Genomic DNA, 17,763 nt, shown 5'->3' with positions numbered 1-17,763 from the left:
AGGTGCAAAAACCAATAAGTAACATTTTTTCAATAGAAGCAGTCCATCAGTGGCACCCACAATGTTGATCAGGTGCACACAGCAACAGGTGACTTCATTTCAGTAGAAGCAATCCATCAGCGGCACCCAGCAATGTTGAGTAGGTGCAGACATCAACAGGTGACATCTTTTCATTAGAAGCAGTCCATCAGTGGCACCCAGCAATGTTGAGTAGGTGCAGACACCAACAAGTAACACCATTTCAGTAGAAGCAGTCCATTAGTGGCACCCAGCAATGTTGAGTAGGTGCACACAGCAACAGGTGACTTCATTTCAGTAGAAGCAATCCATCAGTGGCACCCAGCAATGTTGAGCAGGTGCAGACATCAACAGGTGACATCTTTTCAGTAGAAGCAGTCCATCAGTGGCACCCGCAATGTTGAGTAGGTGCAGACACCAACAAGTAACACCATTTCAGTAGAAGCAGTCCATGAGTGGCACCAGCAAAGCTGAGCAGGTACACACAGCAACAAGTCAAATTTCTCAGCAGAATCAGTTCCATAAAATACACTGTCACTGACCACACTGTTCTTCAGAGTTTATAAGCAGAAATTAAACATGTCCTAGTGGCACCAATATTGTAGAAAAGGTACAAGTAACAGTCCATAATTTTTTTACAATCACTGATCACACAGTTCATCAGCAGAAATTAAACATGTCCTTGTGGCACCAATCATGTAGAAAAAGTGCAAGTAACAGTCCATACTATTCACCATAACTACTGAGACAGTTCAGTCATGAACAATAGTTTGAATGCACATACAATTTCTTTAACAAAATATAATCAATGCTCTTACACTAAACATACAAATCATAATAAACACACAAATGATATCAGTTAATTGTCACATTAACTATTACAGTAACCTATAATATTTATGGGTGTCAGTGCAAGCCACTACCAACAAATAAAATAATATTTAGGAGATAGGTGGGTAGGATTAGGAAAGGAAAACACACAAAACACATCCACTCATCTTTCATCCTCATTAAGTGCTACTGTGTAATTGAATAGTGTTAACTGTGTAAATGTAACTCTGTCCAAGATTTGATGTTCATCATGTGTACCAAGTAGTAGTGGCAGCAATGTATAACAGTCAATAATAGTTAGTCAACGTCATAGTCATCATGTCAAGACCAATGTTTGCCAAGCCAAATCAAATTGTACTGTTGCTGAACAACTGTCAGTGAGCCAAGATATGCAAATACTTCCTCTCTTCAAAAAAAAATGTATACTGCTTATTGATTTAACAAAGTGTGTGTGTAGGCAATCTTCTTTCTACTTGAGTGTTCTAGTCTGCCATCTTCATCCTCCTTGTTCCATATAAACCCACAAAAACAATATGCTCCTCCTTTACTTTCACATAATCTCAATACTTCACTAATACCTCTTCAACTTCACATAATCTCAGTAATACCTCAATAAGAAATCTTCAATACGTCGATACCTATAACCTCAGCACCAATATCATTTCACTTCCATAATAACTCTTTCCTCTAGTCAGTCTCCTCGAACAAGTACTCATAAAATCCTAATGCAACTTCAATTCATCATCCCATACAATCCGAAGACACAGTGTCCACACACAACCTCTGTGTAATCCATCTGACCCAAATTTTCTACTCATTATGTATTATAAATAAATAAATGCATACATGACCTCTAACAGACTTAGTTCGAATAACTCTCAGTAAGTAAGTACGATTACGGAGTGTGAATGATCATAATATTTCACAGTGTGTACACCACTTCAAGAATCATAGCAGAAGCAAACATGTGGAGTATTTTTTTGTGTCAAGTGTCACTTCCTATTTCAATTGCTCACGAAGAATGCAGTGTAATAACTGTCAATGGTCTAAACCTAGTTTTGGTATGTCATGTCGTTAGCTTCCTTCCTATTAGCATAAATTTATACAGCTTCCATAAAACCTCAGCTCATGTGACTTCTATGACTTTCTTTTACTAATGTCGTTCGTCGAATTATAGCAGTTCATTTTCTTATCTTAAAAATATAAGGCACTGAGCGTAAGCAAAACATGCAATAGCGAGTAAATATACCAGAAGAGAACAGAATGTCAACAAGTGGATGCAGCACAATCCCTACAACGAGGCTCTGCCAAGTGAACAATCTATAATTAATACCACAGTGTAACCTAAACTCTATATTTGTACACAGTATATCAGCATTTCTATATACTAGATTGAAGAGTAGTTATGACAACAAAACAGAAATGTGTAAATATGCAATCCATACGCACAGCAGCAAACATGCCTTACACAATAAACAGGTCATTAGCATCACATCGACATAAGCAAATAAATGTTCATATGTAATCCTAATAAGTAAACATGAAGGCGCAAGCAGATAAATCACAAAGTATAACTTACATATCTAACCACATCAGCACAATTAATCAGGTGACAATTATAATTTAAATTAATAAGCACAGCAGGCACATAATAAAAAAAAATATGACGTCAGTGAAAAAGCATAGCAGCCAAGCGATGCCTAATATACACAAATAACAACCCTGTTCATTAGTCAATCACTGTCAAAATCAGTTAATGTGCGCAAGCACGTCGCTTCACAAGTAAATTCATAGAACATGAAATTAGCACAAAGTATGAGTCACGTAATCGCGAGCAGCAAATTACGTCTAAAGTACGTACCTAAGTGAAATTATGTTACCTGAAAAATAAACTCAATTAATAGTTACCCTTTTTAGTTTATTAGTTTCATCTTCGAAATGACCTTCTTCCTGAAAATTTTCTCCAAAGCAAGTCGTCTTAACGTCGGACACGCACAGAATTTACCTGAAGGTCTTAAATACTTTATACAACCGTATCCTGAAAAATACTGAACGTTAATAACATAATTTTTGAAATCACCATAGCTTTATACAGAATTTAGTCGGAGAAATTAAACTGTGTATTTGTTTACGGCTGTCAGTGCATTCGCACTGAGCGCTCGATCAGCTGTAGGCGCGTGACGTAGGAAGTGATTGTTTGCGGTCAACGACTGCCTTGTGCGGCGCGCAGACTGACTGTTGCTTTGAGTATGTGCCGCCGCCAAACACAGCGCGGTACTCTTGCATTCTCCGCATGTTTACGTAGCTGTTAGTTTCTCTAAAGTATGTCATTCCAAAAAAAAATTTTAACGTTGCCTGTTGACATAATTTGCATTTGGCAAGAACAGGTCGAATACGTTTTTCCATATTACTGAAGTAACAATTTTCTCGTAATTTACTAAAGCATTTTCTGGGACCAAAGTGTGCATAACTGAAATGTGTAAACGAGGTGTGGCCAAATCATCCAATCTAACAAAGCGTCTAAGAAAATTACAGACACCAAGGAAACTACGAACATCACGTTTTGTGGTAGGAACAGCATAATTACGAATAGCATCTAGTTTCTCTGGATCGGGAAGAATACCTTCTGTAGAAATAATGTGACCGAGAAATTTCACCTCAGAACGACCAAATTCAGATTTTTCTAAGTTCACTATTATGCCAACTCTTGCAAAATACGTAATAAGTAATCCAAAATTTAGTTGTGCTCACTCCAGGAACGTTTAGCAATAAGAATGTCGTCAACATATGAAGTAATATTGTCACGAAGATAAACAGGTAAAAATTTCGTTTAAATTACGAATGAATGCTGCAGAAAATATAGTAAGTCCAAACGGTAATTTCTAAAGTCACTTTTGGGTAAAATCGTCATATCCAGTTAATCTTTACCTACTGTCTAGATAGATGGATAGTACAAGAGTTGTTTTTATAGATGCAAGGAATAGTGAAAGAGTAGGCAGCGGTGCAGAAAACTAAAAGGGAAATAGCACCACTACAGCTCGGGGCCCTATGATCGCTACGGCACATATTCACTTAGTGTAGTGAATCCCCTGAGGGCTTTAATAGCTGCACATAAATTTCAGTTTGTGACTCAGTGGCAAATCTGGCGGACGTGCATACATAAATTGATCTAACCATGCACATGGATGTATGTCATTTTTAGAATTGCAAAAGATCTTAAATTTCCGAACACTCAAGAAGTGTTTACAGTCAAAGCTTCCGCCTCGTGGCGACAAAGACCTACCGCGTCTGTCCCAGTTTGAATGTCGATTATTGTCAAGTTCGCGCGCCTGGCGCTCTCTTGTTGCGTCCCGTAAATGAAACAAATTATCTTCTTCAAAGCCCTCTGCTATCTGTGATACTAAATTTCTTCTGCTGTCTTTTCCTACGATTTCACCTTCGATTTGTTTGACTTGCTTTCGTAATGCCTCTACTTCCCTTTTAACGCGTTCATTAAACTTTCCCTGATTTTCAACATGATTATTTATGTTCTGGTACTCTTCGGTTTCTGCAAATGGTAATGGAGTTGTATCATCTGAATCTCTATCCCCATTTAAACTAAGATTTGTCAATTTATCTGAAATCTCCTCAACTCTTTCCGATAAGTCATCTAATTGCTCTTTCTGTTTATTTACGTCTTCCGTAAGTGTCGCGACTCGGGTTTCAGTATTGTCACATTTAGTAGTTAACTGTTCACACTGTTGCGTTAAGTTATTTATTCTGTCATTTGGTACGGATTCCGCGATTCTCTCAAATATTTCTTCCTTATCGTGTGCACATTGTAAATTTAACTCTGAAAATTTCTGTACTATCACGCGATCTTTTTCTTCCCGTTCTCTGTCCTGTTCCTCTTGTCTGATTTCTGTTGAAATTAAGCTATTATTGTGAGCCTTCAAAATCGGTTGTACTTCTCTAATTTCTTTGTTTGAAACATGTCCCTATTCGTGAGCATAACCGTGTTGTCATTGCTTTCATATCAGTTTTTAATTCAGATCGTAAAGTTCCCATCTCTGTTTTTAATTCAGATCCTTGTGAGTCTAACCGTGTTCCTATCTCTGTTTTAATTGTTTCCATTCGTGTTTCCATTGTTCCCATCTGTGTTACCATTGTTCCCATTTGTGATCCCAGATTTAATATTGCACCCATCAACTGCTCCATAGTAGCCGGTTCGCAATTCTTTTCGCCCCTAACATTTCCCGCAAAACCAGTTTCCTTCGTCATAGCTGTAAAGCTATCTGTGTTCGATACTATTTCAGAATCTTCTATCGTTAATCTCATATTCTGTGAATTTTCTGATTGAGAAAAATTTTGAAATGGTTCCGGACTATTTTCCCGACTTATTACATTGTTTTCCACTTCATTATTCATCACACTGTTTTCCTCTGTTGGCGAGTTCGCCATGTTAACAATTTCGTCATTCTCACTATTCATCATTTTTGCCTTTTTCATTGATCGCGTAATCATTTACAAAATATACAAAACTCGTCACTATATGAAAATTGCACACAATGACACTTTATCTCCAACAATCATTCACTCGAAATGTTTCCCTCAAACACGATTAACGAACAATTGAAATAATTGCACTAAATCGTCAAACGCGTATACAAGGCAATAAAAATTAAATTTTGAAAAATACCATTAGAAGAATGCTAATTACCAAATCTACACATGCAATATAGACTACAATTACTAACTACAATTACTACAACAATCCTACTGTGTACTATTTCTACAATCAGAAGAATTCCAAGGGACGATCCGAAGCAGCGGTCGCCACGTGCATGGGGGCTTAATTAAATGTAATGAAAATGATTTTGATTTCTTGCTTTAGCAGCTGTCTGTCCGTTTACGAAGTCTCGTAACGGTTGGCCCTGACTAGTATTATTACGCTATCTGACTGCATAGAACAACAACAAGGAATGAAATGGAAATTTTCATTAACACAATTAATTAATTAAGTAATTAAGTCCCCAGCAACTATAAAACCTACGAAACCAAAGCACAAGTATCACTGTTCTGTGTGTGGGAGTGTGACTCAACGTACACATCTGGCACGGTTCTTCTTCAAAAGACAAGAATTTCAAATACCATTTATACTGAATTAATTAAAGAAAATACAAATACCATAATTACTCAAGAGAACCACAATTACACTCTAATCCAAGAACACAAGCCAGATGCTTTGTTGACTGAACCTGTAATGACACATTATTTAAAACATGGAAATAATGAAAAATAAATCAAGTTTCGTTACCTTCATATATTGACCAAAATCACTCTCATAATTACAATATATCTCCACACCGACTCGCTATTACCACATCTCAACAAGAACCTTTCAGCATCACATCTCAGCAAGCACTCCCTACTAGCACATCTGAACACGAACTGACTACCACGAGTCCTCGACAAGCACTCTACTACGACATCTCAATAATCACTCTGCCAGTGGAGGCGGGCGAACAATGCTCTCTAGCGATCTCTGGCGCTGTGGCTCAGTGTAGCCACCTTTCACGCGTTTCATCCGATTTGGGCATCACAAGTTATCTGGTGCAACGTTGGTCGTCAGTCATAGCACTGTAGAATAAGACAAAGCTCGTAAACTGTAACCATGACCCCGGAACAAAGTGCTGCCGCCGATCCGCACCCACACAATATATACACCCTAATGACATGATTGTTGACCGCCATCTCCCGAGATAAGCTGGTGACGCTCTTCGCGGCTAAAACGCGTCGTTCAATAAATTTTCAAATGTGTGTGAAATCCTATGGGACTTAACTGCTAAGGTCATCAGTCCCTAAGCTTACACACTACTTAACCTAAATTATCCTAAGGACAAACACACGCACCCATGCCCAAGAGAGGACTCGAACCTCTGCCGGGACCAGCCGCACAGTCTATGACTGCAGCGCCTACGACCGGTCGGCTAATCCCAACCGCCGTTCAATAAATACACTACTGGCCATTAAAATTGCTACACCAAGAAGAAATGCAGACGATAAACGGGTATTCATTCGACAAATATATTATACAAGAACTGACATGTGATTACATTTTCTCGCAATTTGGGTGCATAGATCCTGAGAAATCAGTACCCAGAACAACCACCTCTGGCCGTAATAACGGCCTTGATACGCCTGGGCATTGAGTCAAACAGAGCTTGGATGGCGTGTACAGGTACAGCCGCCCATGCAGCTTCAACACGATACCACAGTTCATCAAGAGTAGTGACTGGCATATTGTGACGAGCGAATTCCTCGGCCACCATTAACCAGACGTTTTCAGTTGGTGAGAGATCTGGTGAATGTGCTGGCCAGAGCAGCAGTCGAACATTTTCTGTATCCAGAATGGCCCGTACAGGACCTGGAACATGCGGCCGTGCTTTATCCTGCTGGAATGTAGGGTTTCGCAGGGGTCGAATGAAGGGTAGAGCCACAGATCTAACACATCTGAAATGTAACGTTCACTATTCAAAGTGCCGTCAATGCGAACAAGAGGTGACCGAGATGCGTAAGCAGTGGCACCCCATACCATCACGCCGGGTGATACGCCAGTATGGCGATCACGAATACACGCTTCCAATGTGCGTTCACCGCGATGTCGCCAAACACGGATGTTACCATCATGATGGTGTAAACAGAACCTGGATTCATCCGAAAAAGTGACGTTTTGCCATTCGCGCACCCAGGTTCGTCGTTGAGTACACCAACGCAGGCGCTCCGGTCTGTGAAGCAGCGTCAAGGATAACCGCAGCCATAGTCTCAGAGATGATAGTCCATGCTGCTGTTCGTGCAGATGGTTGTTCTCTTGCAAACGTCCCCATCTGTTGAGTCAGGGATCGAGACGTGGCTGCAAGATCCGTTACAGCCATGCGGATAAGATGCCTGTCATCTCGACTGCTAGTGATAAGAGGCCGTTGGGATCCAGCACGGCGTTCCGTATTACCCTCCTGAACCCACCGATTCCATATTCTGCTCATTGAATCTCGACCAACGCGAGCAGCATTGTCGCGATACGATAAACCGTAATCGCGTTAGGCTACAATCCGACCTTTATAAAAGTCGGAAACGTGATGGTACGCATTTTTCCTCCTTGCATGAGGCATGACAAAAACGTTTCACCAGGCAACGCCGGTCAACTGCTGTTTGTGTATGAGAAATCGGTTGGAAACTTTCCTCATATCAGCACGTTGTAGGTGTCGCCACCGGCGCCAACCTTGTGTGAATGCTCTGAAAAGCTTATCATTTGCATGTCACAGCATCTTCTTCCTGTTTGTTAAATTTCGCGTCTATTCAAATGGTTCAAATGGCTCTGAGCACTATGGGACTTAACATCTGAGGTCATCAGTCCCCTATAACTTAGCACATCTTCGTGGTGTAGCAATTAAAATGGCCAGTAGTGTAACACCGTGCAACCTAAGACTGATTGTTGATAGTAATAAGTCTGCAACTTTAACATTTGACTTACCGTGTTCTACCTTTAACGTAATATTATACCTGTTAATGAACAGATTATGACAGCATTAATAATTATTAAATTCGGCCAATAACAACAAGATACACTGAAAATCAAGTTTTAGTTGCCTCCGTTACCCGTTAGATAGGCAACCTGCAACTTGCATAGGGTGCTCGGTTTAGCCGTTTAGTAGTACAGATTAGGACTCTGCCGACTTGAACGTCTACCGTGCAAAGAAGAGCTCGGTGAAGGACAAACAGCTAGGCAGCTAATGTGGTTGGCGTTGCAGCCACGTGGCGGCCTCGCCGGTGCTGCACCCTGACGGCTACATCGTGCTGTTCGCGCGCCTGCTGCCGGACACGGCGGACCGCTTCGTGCACGCGGACGCGCTCAAGTTCTACTGGATGTGCGAGGACCTGGCCCTGCGCGAGCACCCGGACAACGCCGGCTTCCTCTTCGTGTTCGACCTGAGCGGCATGTCGCTGCCCCATCTGGCGCGCCTCAACCTCGTGCTGCTCAGGCAGTACCTCGTCTACACGCAGGTGAGTGCCGGTGAACCCCGTGTAACAAACAGCACCTACAGGCGAGCCCAAACTACTGTACCGTGACGCCACAGCCGAGCGGCGATCGGATTATGAAGGAGCCAACACCAAAAGACTTGTGCGACTCATAAAATGAGCGAGTTTCTGTTCGATATATGCATGAGGCTAGTTAACGGAGGCAACACATACATTTGTTTATGCAGAAATGAGACTAAAACTGTTAAGAAAACACAAGAGCAGTGCGATTTATTTGGCAACGGTCTTGCCGCAGTGGCTACACCGGTTCCCGTGAGATCACCGCAGTTAAGCGCTGTCGGGCGTGGTCGGCTCTTGGATGGGTGACCATCCAGGACACCTTGCGCTGTTGCCATTTTTCGGGGTGCACTCAGCCTCGTGATGCCAATTGAGGAGCTACTCGACCGAATAGTAGCGGCTTCGGTCAAGAATACCGTCATAACGACCGGGAGAGTGGTGTGCTGACCCCGCGCCCCTCCTATCTGCATCCTCCCTAAGGATGACACGGCGGTGGGATGGTCCCAGTAGGCCGCTCGTGGCCTGAAGACGGAGTGTGCGATTTATTTTGTTCACGTCATATACAGGGTGATTTAGCTGTCCCAACACAACGCCTTCAAATACCACACACACGATTTTCACATTGTCTTCTCACTCACTACATTCAACCACAGTCCTAAGCAAAAATGAAAATTATATTTTTATAGGAAATTTAATGACTTACATTTACTGGGATACGTTTTCGTTAGAGGCTGTAGTTTTCGAATTATTCAAGGAAAACATGCAAAAGTGATCTTCAAATGCGTTTTTCTTGAATTAATCGAAATCCGTGCACTCCAGCAAAAACGCAACCCTGGTACAAAATTTAGCTGCGTTAAATTTCCTGTATAAAGGTCCTGTTCCTTTCTTCGGTAGGACTACTAGTTTGTGCTTAGCCAATGAGACTATGAAAATCTCACACATAATTTTTGAAGGTGTTGCAGGCTGCATTAAACCTATCGGTAGGCGCAGCTGAATCACCGTTTATACTATTACAAAAACCAACGCAGTTGCTCACATCTTTGCAAAAGGCGTGTTTTCCTAGGTATGAAATGTTCAGAATATTTGGAGCATTTTAAATTGTACTGTAACTATTTTGTAAAACATTTACACATTTCCAAATAGTGTTTACATATAAAAGCACTGAGGCCTGCACACTGTTGTCACTTTGTCAACACAACTTACTGTTTCCAGCACACCTTCACGAACAAATTCAGTTACGTACTGTTAATGGTTGCTTAAAATCAGAAAAAAAATTCTCTTTTTCATGTTTTAATAGTTTCCTTAAAACGATACAAGTATATGGCACCAAAATGACTCGTGCCTCAGTTGAATATTTTAAAATGCATTCACTTAGGTTTGCAACTATACAGTCTAACTGAGAAGTCAATATATCATCTCTAACCAACAATTCTTTAAAATTATCACAGTTTAAGCTTTTAAGCAGTCAGTAGCTAGAGTAACCTGCAATTTATATCAGCAACGCAACACTAGAAGCTGCATCTTCGAGATCAGTTTGATTACTTTGAATACTTCAGTAAATCTAACAATAGGGCTATAGCTTCATTAATTATGGTCAATAACACTGCTATTTACTGGTATAGAATTAACGACGATCCTCCTAAAACGGTCAATGTGCATTAAACTTTGTGCCTGTCCTTTAGGATAAATATGGGAGTTCATCGAGAAAAGCGATGAACGAAAATGTCCAAATGTATGTGAATTCTGCTGAGGTCATCGGTCCCTAGACTTATACACTACCTAAACTAACTTATGCTAAGAACAACACACACACTCATGCCCGAGGCAGGACTCGAACCACCGGTGGGAGGTACCGGGCAGTCCGTGACATGGTGCCTCAAACCGCGCGGCCACTCCGTGTGGCTAGCGATGAAAACAGCGGAAAACAAAGAGCATGGTTTTTGCAGCAGGGAACATTGGGTTACCCTTTTTCATGGCCAAAAAACGAGGAAATAATTAATTTGTCTTCATTTAAAGCGAGCAATGGCTGGCTACGGCATTTTAAAGGAAGGCACAATAATCGCGAATTGCATTTAAGTTGTAAAAAACTATCAATAGACGCTACAGCAGCAGAAAAGTTCACTGAAAAATTCAAAAGTGAAGCATAATGTTATGATCCTGAATTCTTATACAACGCATTGAGAGAGGCCTTATTTGGAATACTTTACCTGAAACAACGTTAGCTTCTAAAAGGGAAACTAGTGCTCCTGTGGTTATGGTTAGTATAAATCATGTTACCGTGCCAAAATTTGCTAACTCTACGGGGAAAACTCAAAATACCCCTTTTATTGATAGGATAACCGAAAAACCCCCGGGCTTTCAAATATGTTAAATACTTCCCATGTATTACAAGAACCAACCAAAGACCTGGATGACTACTGCTTTGTTTTGAAAAATGATACGTGGCAATTGTCAAACCTTAAGTAAAAAAACACGAAAAGGTCACAGGGAAGAAGGCAGTGAGGTGTTGTTAATTCTAGACCGCGCACACAACCAGCCCACAAAAAGCATTCTTGATAGAGAAGACGGACATTTCAAAACACTGTTCCTGCCGTCAAACGTGAAGAGTTTGCTGCACCCAATGGACCAGTCGGTTATCGAAACTTTGAAGAGGCATTACTGAAGGCAATTGTTGAGGAAGCTTCTGACAGAAGGCGAAAATGAAGAAGTCATGGTGGCTCATCGCCATAACTCGAATTTAAAAGACTGCTCTTACGTTGTGGTGGGAACATGGAATTTGGTGAAAACAACCAGATTACAAGGAGCTTGGAATAAATTGAAAGACATTTCAACCAAAGATGAGGCACAGAAAGACGAAGATGAAAAGAAGAAGAGTGAAAAGTAAGGCGAAGAAGGAGAAGGGGCAGAGGACGAAATAGCGCTTGAAAATATAACAAAGACGCTTTTGAAAATGCCAGAACGTTCCGACTGCAATTGAGAGGATGTAGATGAGTGGCTTGCCTCTGACTCTTCAGAACCTGGGTTCCAAAATACCGGTGTCGATTAAATCATTCAAAACGTGCGAGAATAATCTGATAACCAGGAGCATGATGTGGCCACTAAAACAGATATGAAACCGTCAGCTAGTAAGGCGTTTGCGTGTCTTGACACTGCACTAACACGGATAGAGCGGCAGCCTGAGTGTGAGTATACAGGGTGAAAAGTATTTAAACCGACAAACTCTGGGAGGTTGTAGGGGACATGAAAACAAATATTTTTCCCGAATGTCATTTTTTCCTATGAGGAGTATTTAAACCGGTAGAGGAAGATTTCTCTGGCGACAAATTAATTAAACCAACAAAAAAGTCGAGAGGGGACATATCTGGGGATCGAGCAGGCCATGGTACAGGACCACCTCTGGCAATCCACGTTTCTGGGAACCTTCGGTCCAGGAATCGTCGCACACGACGACTGAAATGTGCCGGCGCCCCGTCATGTTGGAACCACATGCGTTGTCTTGTAAGGAGCGGGACGTTTTCCAGAAATTCTGGCAATGCTCTGATGATAGAATTGTAATAGTGCCTGACATTTAATGGCCTAGGTAGCAGGTGCGGCCCAGTTAAACAGTCCCCAACAACACCGACCCACACATTAACGAAGAACCGCACTTGATGAGCGATAGTAACTGTGGCATGTGGGTTATCCTCACTCCAAACATGCGAATTGTGCATGTTGAAGACTCTATCACGCCCGAAAGTTGCTTCATCGGTAAACAACACAGAGGATGGAAATGTAGGATGCATTTCACAGTGTCCCAGGTACCACTTCTAATACTGTGCTCTGGGTTAATAATGAACTGGTTCCAGGTTGCGGACACGCTGTAAGTGAAATGGACGTAACAATTGCTCTAGAAGGACTGTTCTTACATTCGTCTGATTCGTCCCCATGTTACGTGCAGTTGCACGAGTGCTGATTGAAGGATCCCACTCCACATGCTGCAAGACAGCTCTCTCAAACTGCAGCGTTCTTACTGTGCGACGGCGTCCCTGTCCAGGTAATCTGCTAAATGACCCGGACTCACGCAGACGTTGGTACACAGCAGCAAAGGTCGTATGATGCGGGATAGTGGCCGAGCGGTTCTAGACGCTACAGTCTGGAAACGCGCGACCGCTACAGTCGCAGGTTCGAATCCTGCCTCGGGCTAGGGTGTGTGTGACGTCCTTAGGTTAGTTAGGCTTAAGTAGTTCTAAGTTCTAGGAGACTGATGACCTCAGAAGTTAAGTCCCATAGTGCTGAGAGCCATTTTTTGACGTGGGATACGGCGATTAGGATATTGTTGTTGATAAACCCGCTGTGCAGCTCGTCCGTTGTGGTGCGCTATGTAGTACGCACCAAGCATATCAGTGTACTCACTCCAGGTGTATCGCTCCATTAGCAAACAGAGACAATGCACTACTACACTGGTGGACAGCAGTTGCCTGCAACTGAAGAGCGTAATACGCCCTCTAACAACTGAAGATCGTAATACGCCCTCTAACAACTGAAGAGCGTAATACGGCCTCATAGGAAAAAATGACATTAGGGAAAAATATTTGTTTTAATGTCCCCTACAACCTCCCAGAGTTTGTCGGTTTAAATACAGTATACAGTACTTTTCACCCTGTGTACAGCTGCTCACCGCAAAGCGGATGCGAAACTTGGCTGCACAAAAGTGACTGAATACAGAAAAACTGACACTGACTGATAAAAACCGTGTGCCCGACCGAGTCTCGAACTCGGGACCTTTGCTTTTCGCGGGAAAGTGCTCTACCATCTGAGCTACCGAAGCACGACTCACGCCCGCTCCTCACAGCTGTACTTCTGCCAGTATTTCGTCTCCTACTGAAACGTCCCCTTTTGAACAATATACACGACTGTCCTTAACCTGACACACAATATTTATAGCGCAACGCAATCTGACTTTCCACACACAATATTTTGTTAACGCAACGCAATCTGACTTTCAAAATTCTCTACAAGAGAATGGCCCTGACTAACATTAACCTGTACTTTTCAGAAATCACTTACCTCACAAAAATCTTGGTTACTCCCACTACTGCAATACAGCAAGCGCCACTACTGCCAGCTAAATAAAAGATTCAAACTATGGAAGGCACTAACTACTGATAGGGATAGTTAGCAAATGAAAGATATTAATAGAGAACAAACAATGTATTTACCTTGATATCATGACAAATTACAAAACTCCGCCATCTCTCTCCCCACATCCATCACTGCTGGCGGCTCACCTCCAACTGCCCAGCGCTACGCGCTGTTCACAGCCAGCTGCCTAACACTACAATGGTTGAGTATTACAACAATGCAAAGCAGCCACAGACTGCACACGGCACAGCCGGTGATTTTCATACTGAGGTGGCGTTACCAATAAAAAAACCTAAACAGCCTACTTACATAGCCCCCATGCTCCCCACAAAAAATTTTACAAATTTTGTTGGGCACTGGCCAATACATATTTGTTAAAATTTTTTTTCACAATTACAATAACAAAGAAATCAAATGCACACACTTATTGATACAATGTTGGTCAAAAGCTAAAATTTTCTCACAGTCCATAAAGACAGTCCTGATCATTCATCACATTGCAGTGTTTTTCTCAAAGTCTGAGCAGTAAAAGAAAATGCACACGGAAGTAGTGGATTTCCATGCAGTCTTGAAGAAGTATCGTTGTCCTTCCAACGGAAAGACAGTGCTGACTCTCGACATGCTGACAGGTAATGGGCCACAAGAGAGCAAACTCACAGCGGAGTCAGTCGAAGTTTTGAAGAGTATTGGTGGGTAGGTCATCACAGAGCAGACCCACTGTAGTCCTGGTAGAGATTACGGTATTGGTGGGCCACCAGAGGTGCAGACCCACTGCAGTCCTTGTAGAAATAATGGTATTGGTGAGTCATCAAAGGTGCAGACCCACTGCAGTCCTTGTAGAGATATAATGGTACTGGTGGGCCACCAGAGGCGCAGACCCACTGTAGTCCTTGTAGAGATGGCCAGCAGCCATCTGTTGTGACTGTGCAGGTACACAATCACCATTGAAGAGTCTTGCGGATAATATAACAAGTCCATAACCACCACTTGTGCACTCACAAAGTTGTTGGAATTGTCCTTAGAACAAGCAATGCTGTTATCCAGTCCCTTGCTGAATTATTAACACACGTGCAAACACTAACAGTCCCTACTTGTCACATATTGTCCATATACTATGACCAACAAAAACGTGTGCAGTGAAATGTAACTTACAAGTTGCTTAATTTGATGAACTGCTGTCAATTACAATTTTATAACATAAGAATACAATTACAAAGGTGCAAAATACATCATTCAAGAACATAACAATACAGATAACATTTGTAGTACAGACTTTACAACAGAATAGAAATAAACATATACATCAATGTTATAGGAATTTTGACATAAGTTCATACATAAAGATCAGAATAACTTTTGGAATATCAACTTCCACATGAGCATTAAAACAAAACAGAACAAATACTGTATAAACATCTTTACAAAGTAAATAACATGGTATTAGAAAAATTCTACAACATAGGTCTTATCAGATAAACAACTAAAGATAGGAAGTACACAAATACACAAGGGAACACAAACACATAGTGGGATAACACAAGGAAAGGACAGGGTTTCTTTTACTGCAGTATCTTGCGAACAAAACTTTTTTTGTTCTTGGAGATCTCCCTTCGTTCCTCATTATTTCCAAAAGTCCTATCTGTACCTCTTTTCTGTATTCCAACCATAATTCTTTCAAAATAAATATGGCTCATTGTACAATACTCATTTTGGCCCTATCTGTTTCTTGCGGCTTCTCAATGCATTTCTTCCAATTCATCATAGTTAGTTTCTTATATAGTCTACCCCCTCTTAAGCTAACTTAAATCTACTGAGCTCAGATATATATACCAAGGGACGAGGCAATGCAGCATCACATAAAACAATAAACATCAATGACAAATATTTCAAACTGGCAAAGCAAGCTACAGTAAATCTAAATTACCAAGCAATTCAACATTACAACTAATATGAGGCAATGCGCAGCAAACAATAAAATAATCATTAGTAAAACTGGCTTAACAGCGTAATACAAAGTCAAATTCAGTAACATTATGCCTGGCAAACAGCAGAAACAAAAGCAATAAATTATATCTAAACATGACAACGCTCAAGCAGAAAAATATTACAGTAAAGACAACAATGCAGATAAGGGAAATGTATAATCACATCTTAATGTCTATGTAATTAAAGTGGTGCACCACAAAAACTAATTCTACAAAAAAATTACCCAGTAGTTGAAACGAAAATTCCGTATGCAATTCCTGTGAAGTGAAATATTTTTTTTTTATGCTCCTTCGTTTTTTTTTTATTTACTCGATCTGTAGACAGAAAATATTTACATTAATACATCTATAAAATTTTATTTTTACCAATGCTGCAGTGCAGCTAGAAACTAGATATTAAACAAAATGGGCAAAGCAAGGCGTGAAACGTCATTCACTAGCCATATGGCATTTCTCTCAATTAGCACGACAATAGCCGTGAAATGTTTCTCATCGTTTTCAAGTTCGACCCTGTCGTTTTTGCGATGTTCTCTACAAAGGAAGGGTAATGGCCTCCCTTTTTTTTTTTTTTTACCTGTGCCGCTGAAAAAGGGGCTCGCAATAATGGCCCCCTTTTTTTTTTTCAGGCGTCTGACTCAGCTGTGTGCCCGTGACGCATTACGTGCAGGTGGTCACTTAACTTTCGTACGGAAATATTTACGAGAGCAGTTTTCACTACAATGGCAGTCTTATATTACAAAAATTCACAGGGTGAGAATTTGCGTTACCAATCTGTAGAAACAAAATCTTATTGATATAACAGTGTCCAAAAAAATTTTCGTCGGCATTGTGATACATTCACGCATTTACACACATTTCATAACTCTTAAAGTACGATCTTGGTTTCCAACAACCTTTTCCACAAATCAGAGTGCCCTAATCACTATTCATTATTCCTTACCTTATTACACATATATAAATTCGTCGACGCTTCTTCAATACTTCATCATTAGATACATAGCATAATCAAATTCTTCATATAACATTAGCTTATTAATCATAAACATACCTCAACAGCATAATACACATCGTCGTCGTAAAAATAACATCATAATACCTCAGTCAACTCTCAAAATCGTCGTAGCTTCCTCCAATAATTTCAAAACCTAGAAAAATTCTCTGCTCATTTCAGTAGTGTCATCTACCTCAAACGTACTTTAAAAATCATGATCTCATACCAAATACATCATTCAAAGCTCTCATAGTATCACAATGGTTCCAAAAAAATATGAACAGTTTACAAAGTACAGACAAAATACAGTTTCATAAGTGTGAAGTTATCCAACTGTGTAATTACGTAAACATCTGTCACTGATGTAGCAAAATAAATGTTTGTCTCTCTCAGGTAAATAATCAGATAGCTGTGTAATTCTGTGTTAGAGAAATATGGTACCGATGTGTAAAGTTGTATAAGCAAATACCATATTAGCTAGGGCTCCTTGTGCGTGCCAAACACATGGTACACAAAGTAAGCGTGTACCCCCCTGAGGATTAATGTAATTATACCCTCAGGTGTTACAGATTATTGCAATGGAATGAAATGTATAACGGAAAAACTTCGTATCATTGTACTTCAAATATCTTTAAAAATAAATGTTTTAAGTACAAAATTAATCACTCAAATACGTGTCCTATAGCGCTAAATGTGCGTCTTGCTGGAAGATAATTCTGTGGAAGTGTCGTAATTATCGTCCTC

The 17,763-nt window shown here is 40.8% G+C and overlaps 1 protein-coding gene and 1 pseudogene across 1 annotated transcript in view; both read left to right on the top strand.

Moving 5' to 3' along the window:
• Positions 1–17,763, top strand: part of LOC126262312 (alpha-tocopherol transfer protein-like) — a 116,146-nt gene that overhangs the window by 75,982 nt on the left and 22,401 nt on the right. The window contains exon 4 of the mRNA XM_049958863.1: positions 8,637–8,889. Coding sequence (XP_049814820.1) covers positions 8,637–8,889 — 253 coding nt within the window. The remainder of the gene's footprint in view (positions 1–8,636; positions 8,890–17,763) is intronic.
• LOC126263967 (5S ribosomal RNA) lies at positions 9,142–9,259 on the top strand (annotated as a pseudogene).

This window comes from Schistocerca nitens, chromosome 6 (assembly GCF_023898315.1).
Source record: "Schistocerca nitens isolate TAMUIC-IGC-003100 chromosome 6, iqSchNite1.1, whole genome shotgun sequence".
Lineage (NCBI taxonomy): Eukaryota > Metazoa > Arthropoda > Insecta > Orthoptera > Acrididae > Schistocerca > Schistocerca nitens.
Note: the sequence above shows the minus strand (reverse complement) of the source record. Positions and strands in the feature narration are given on the sequence as shown.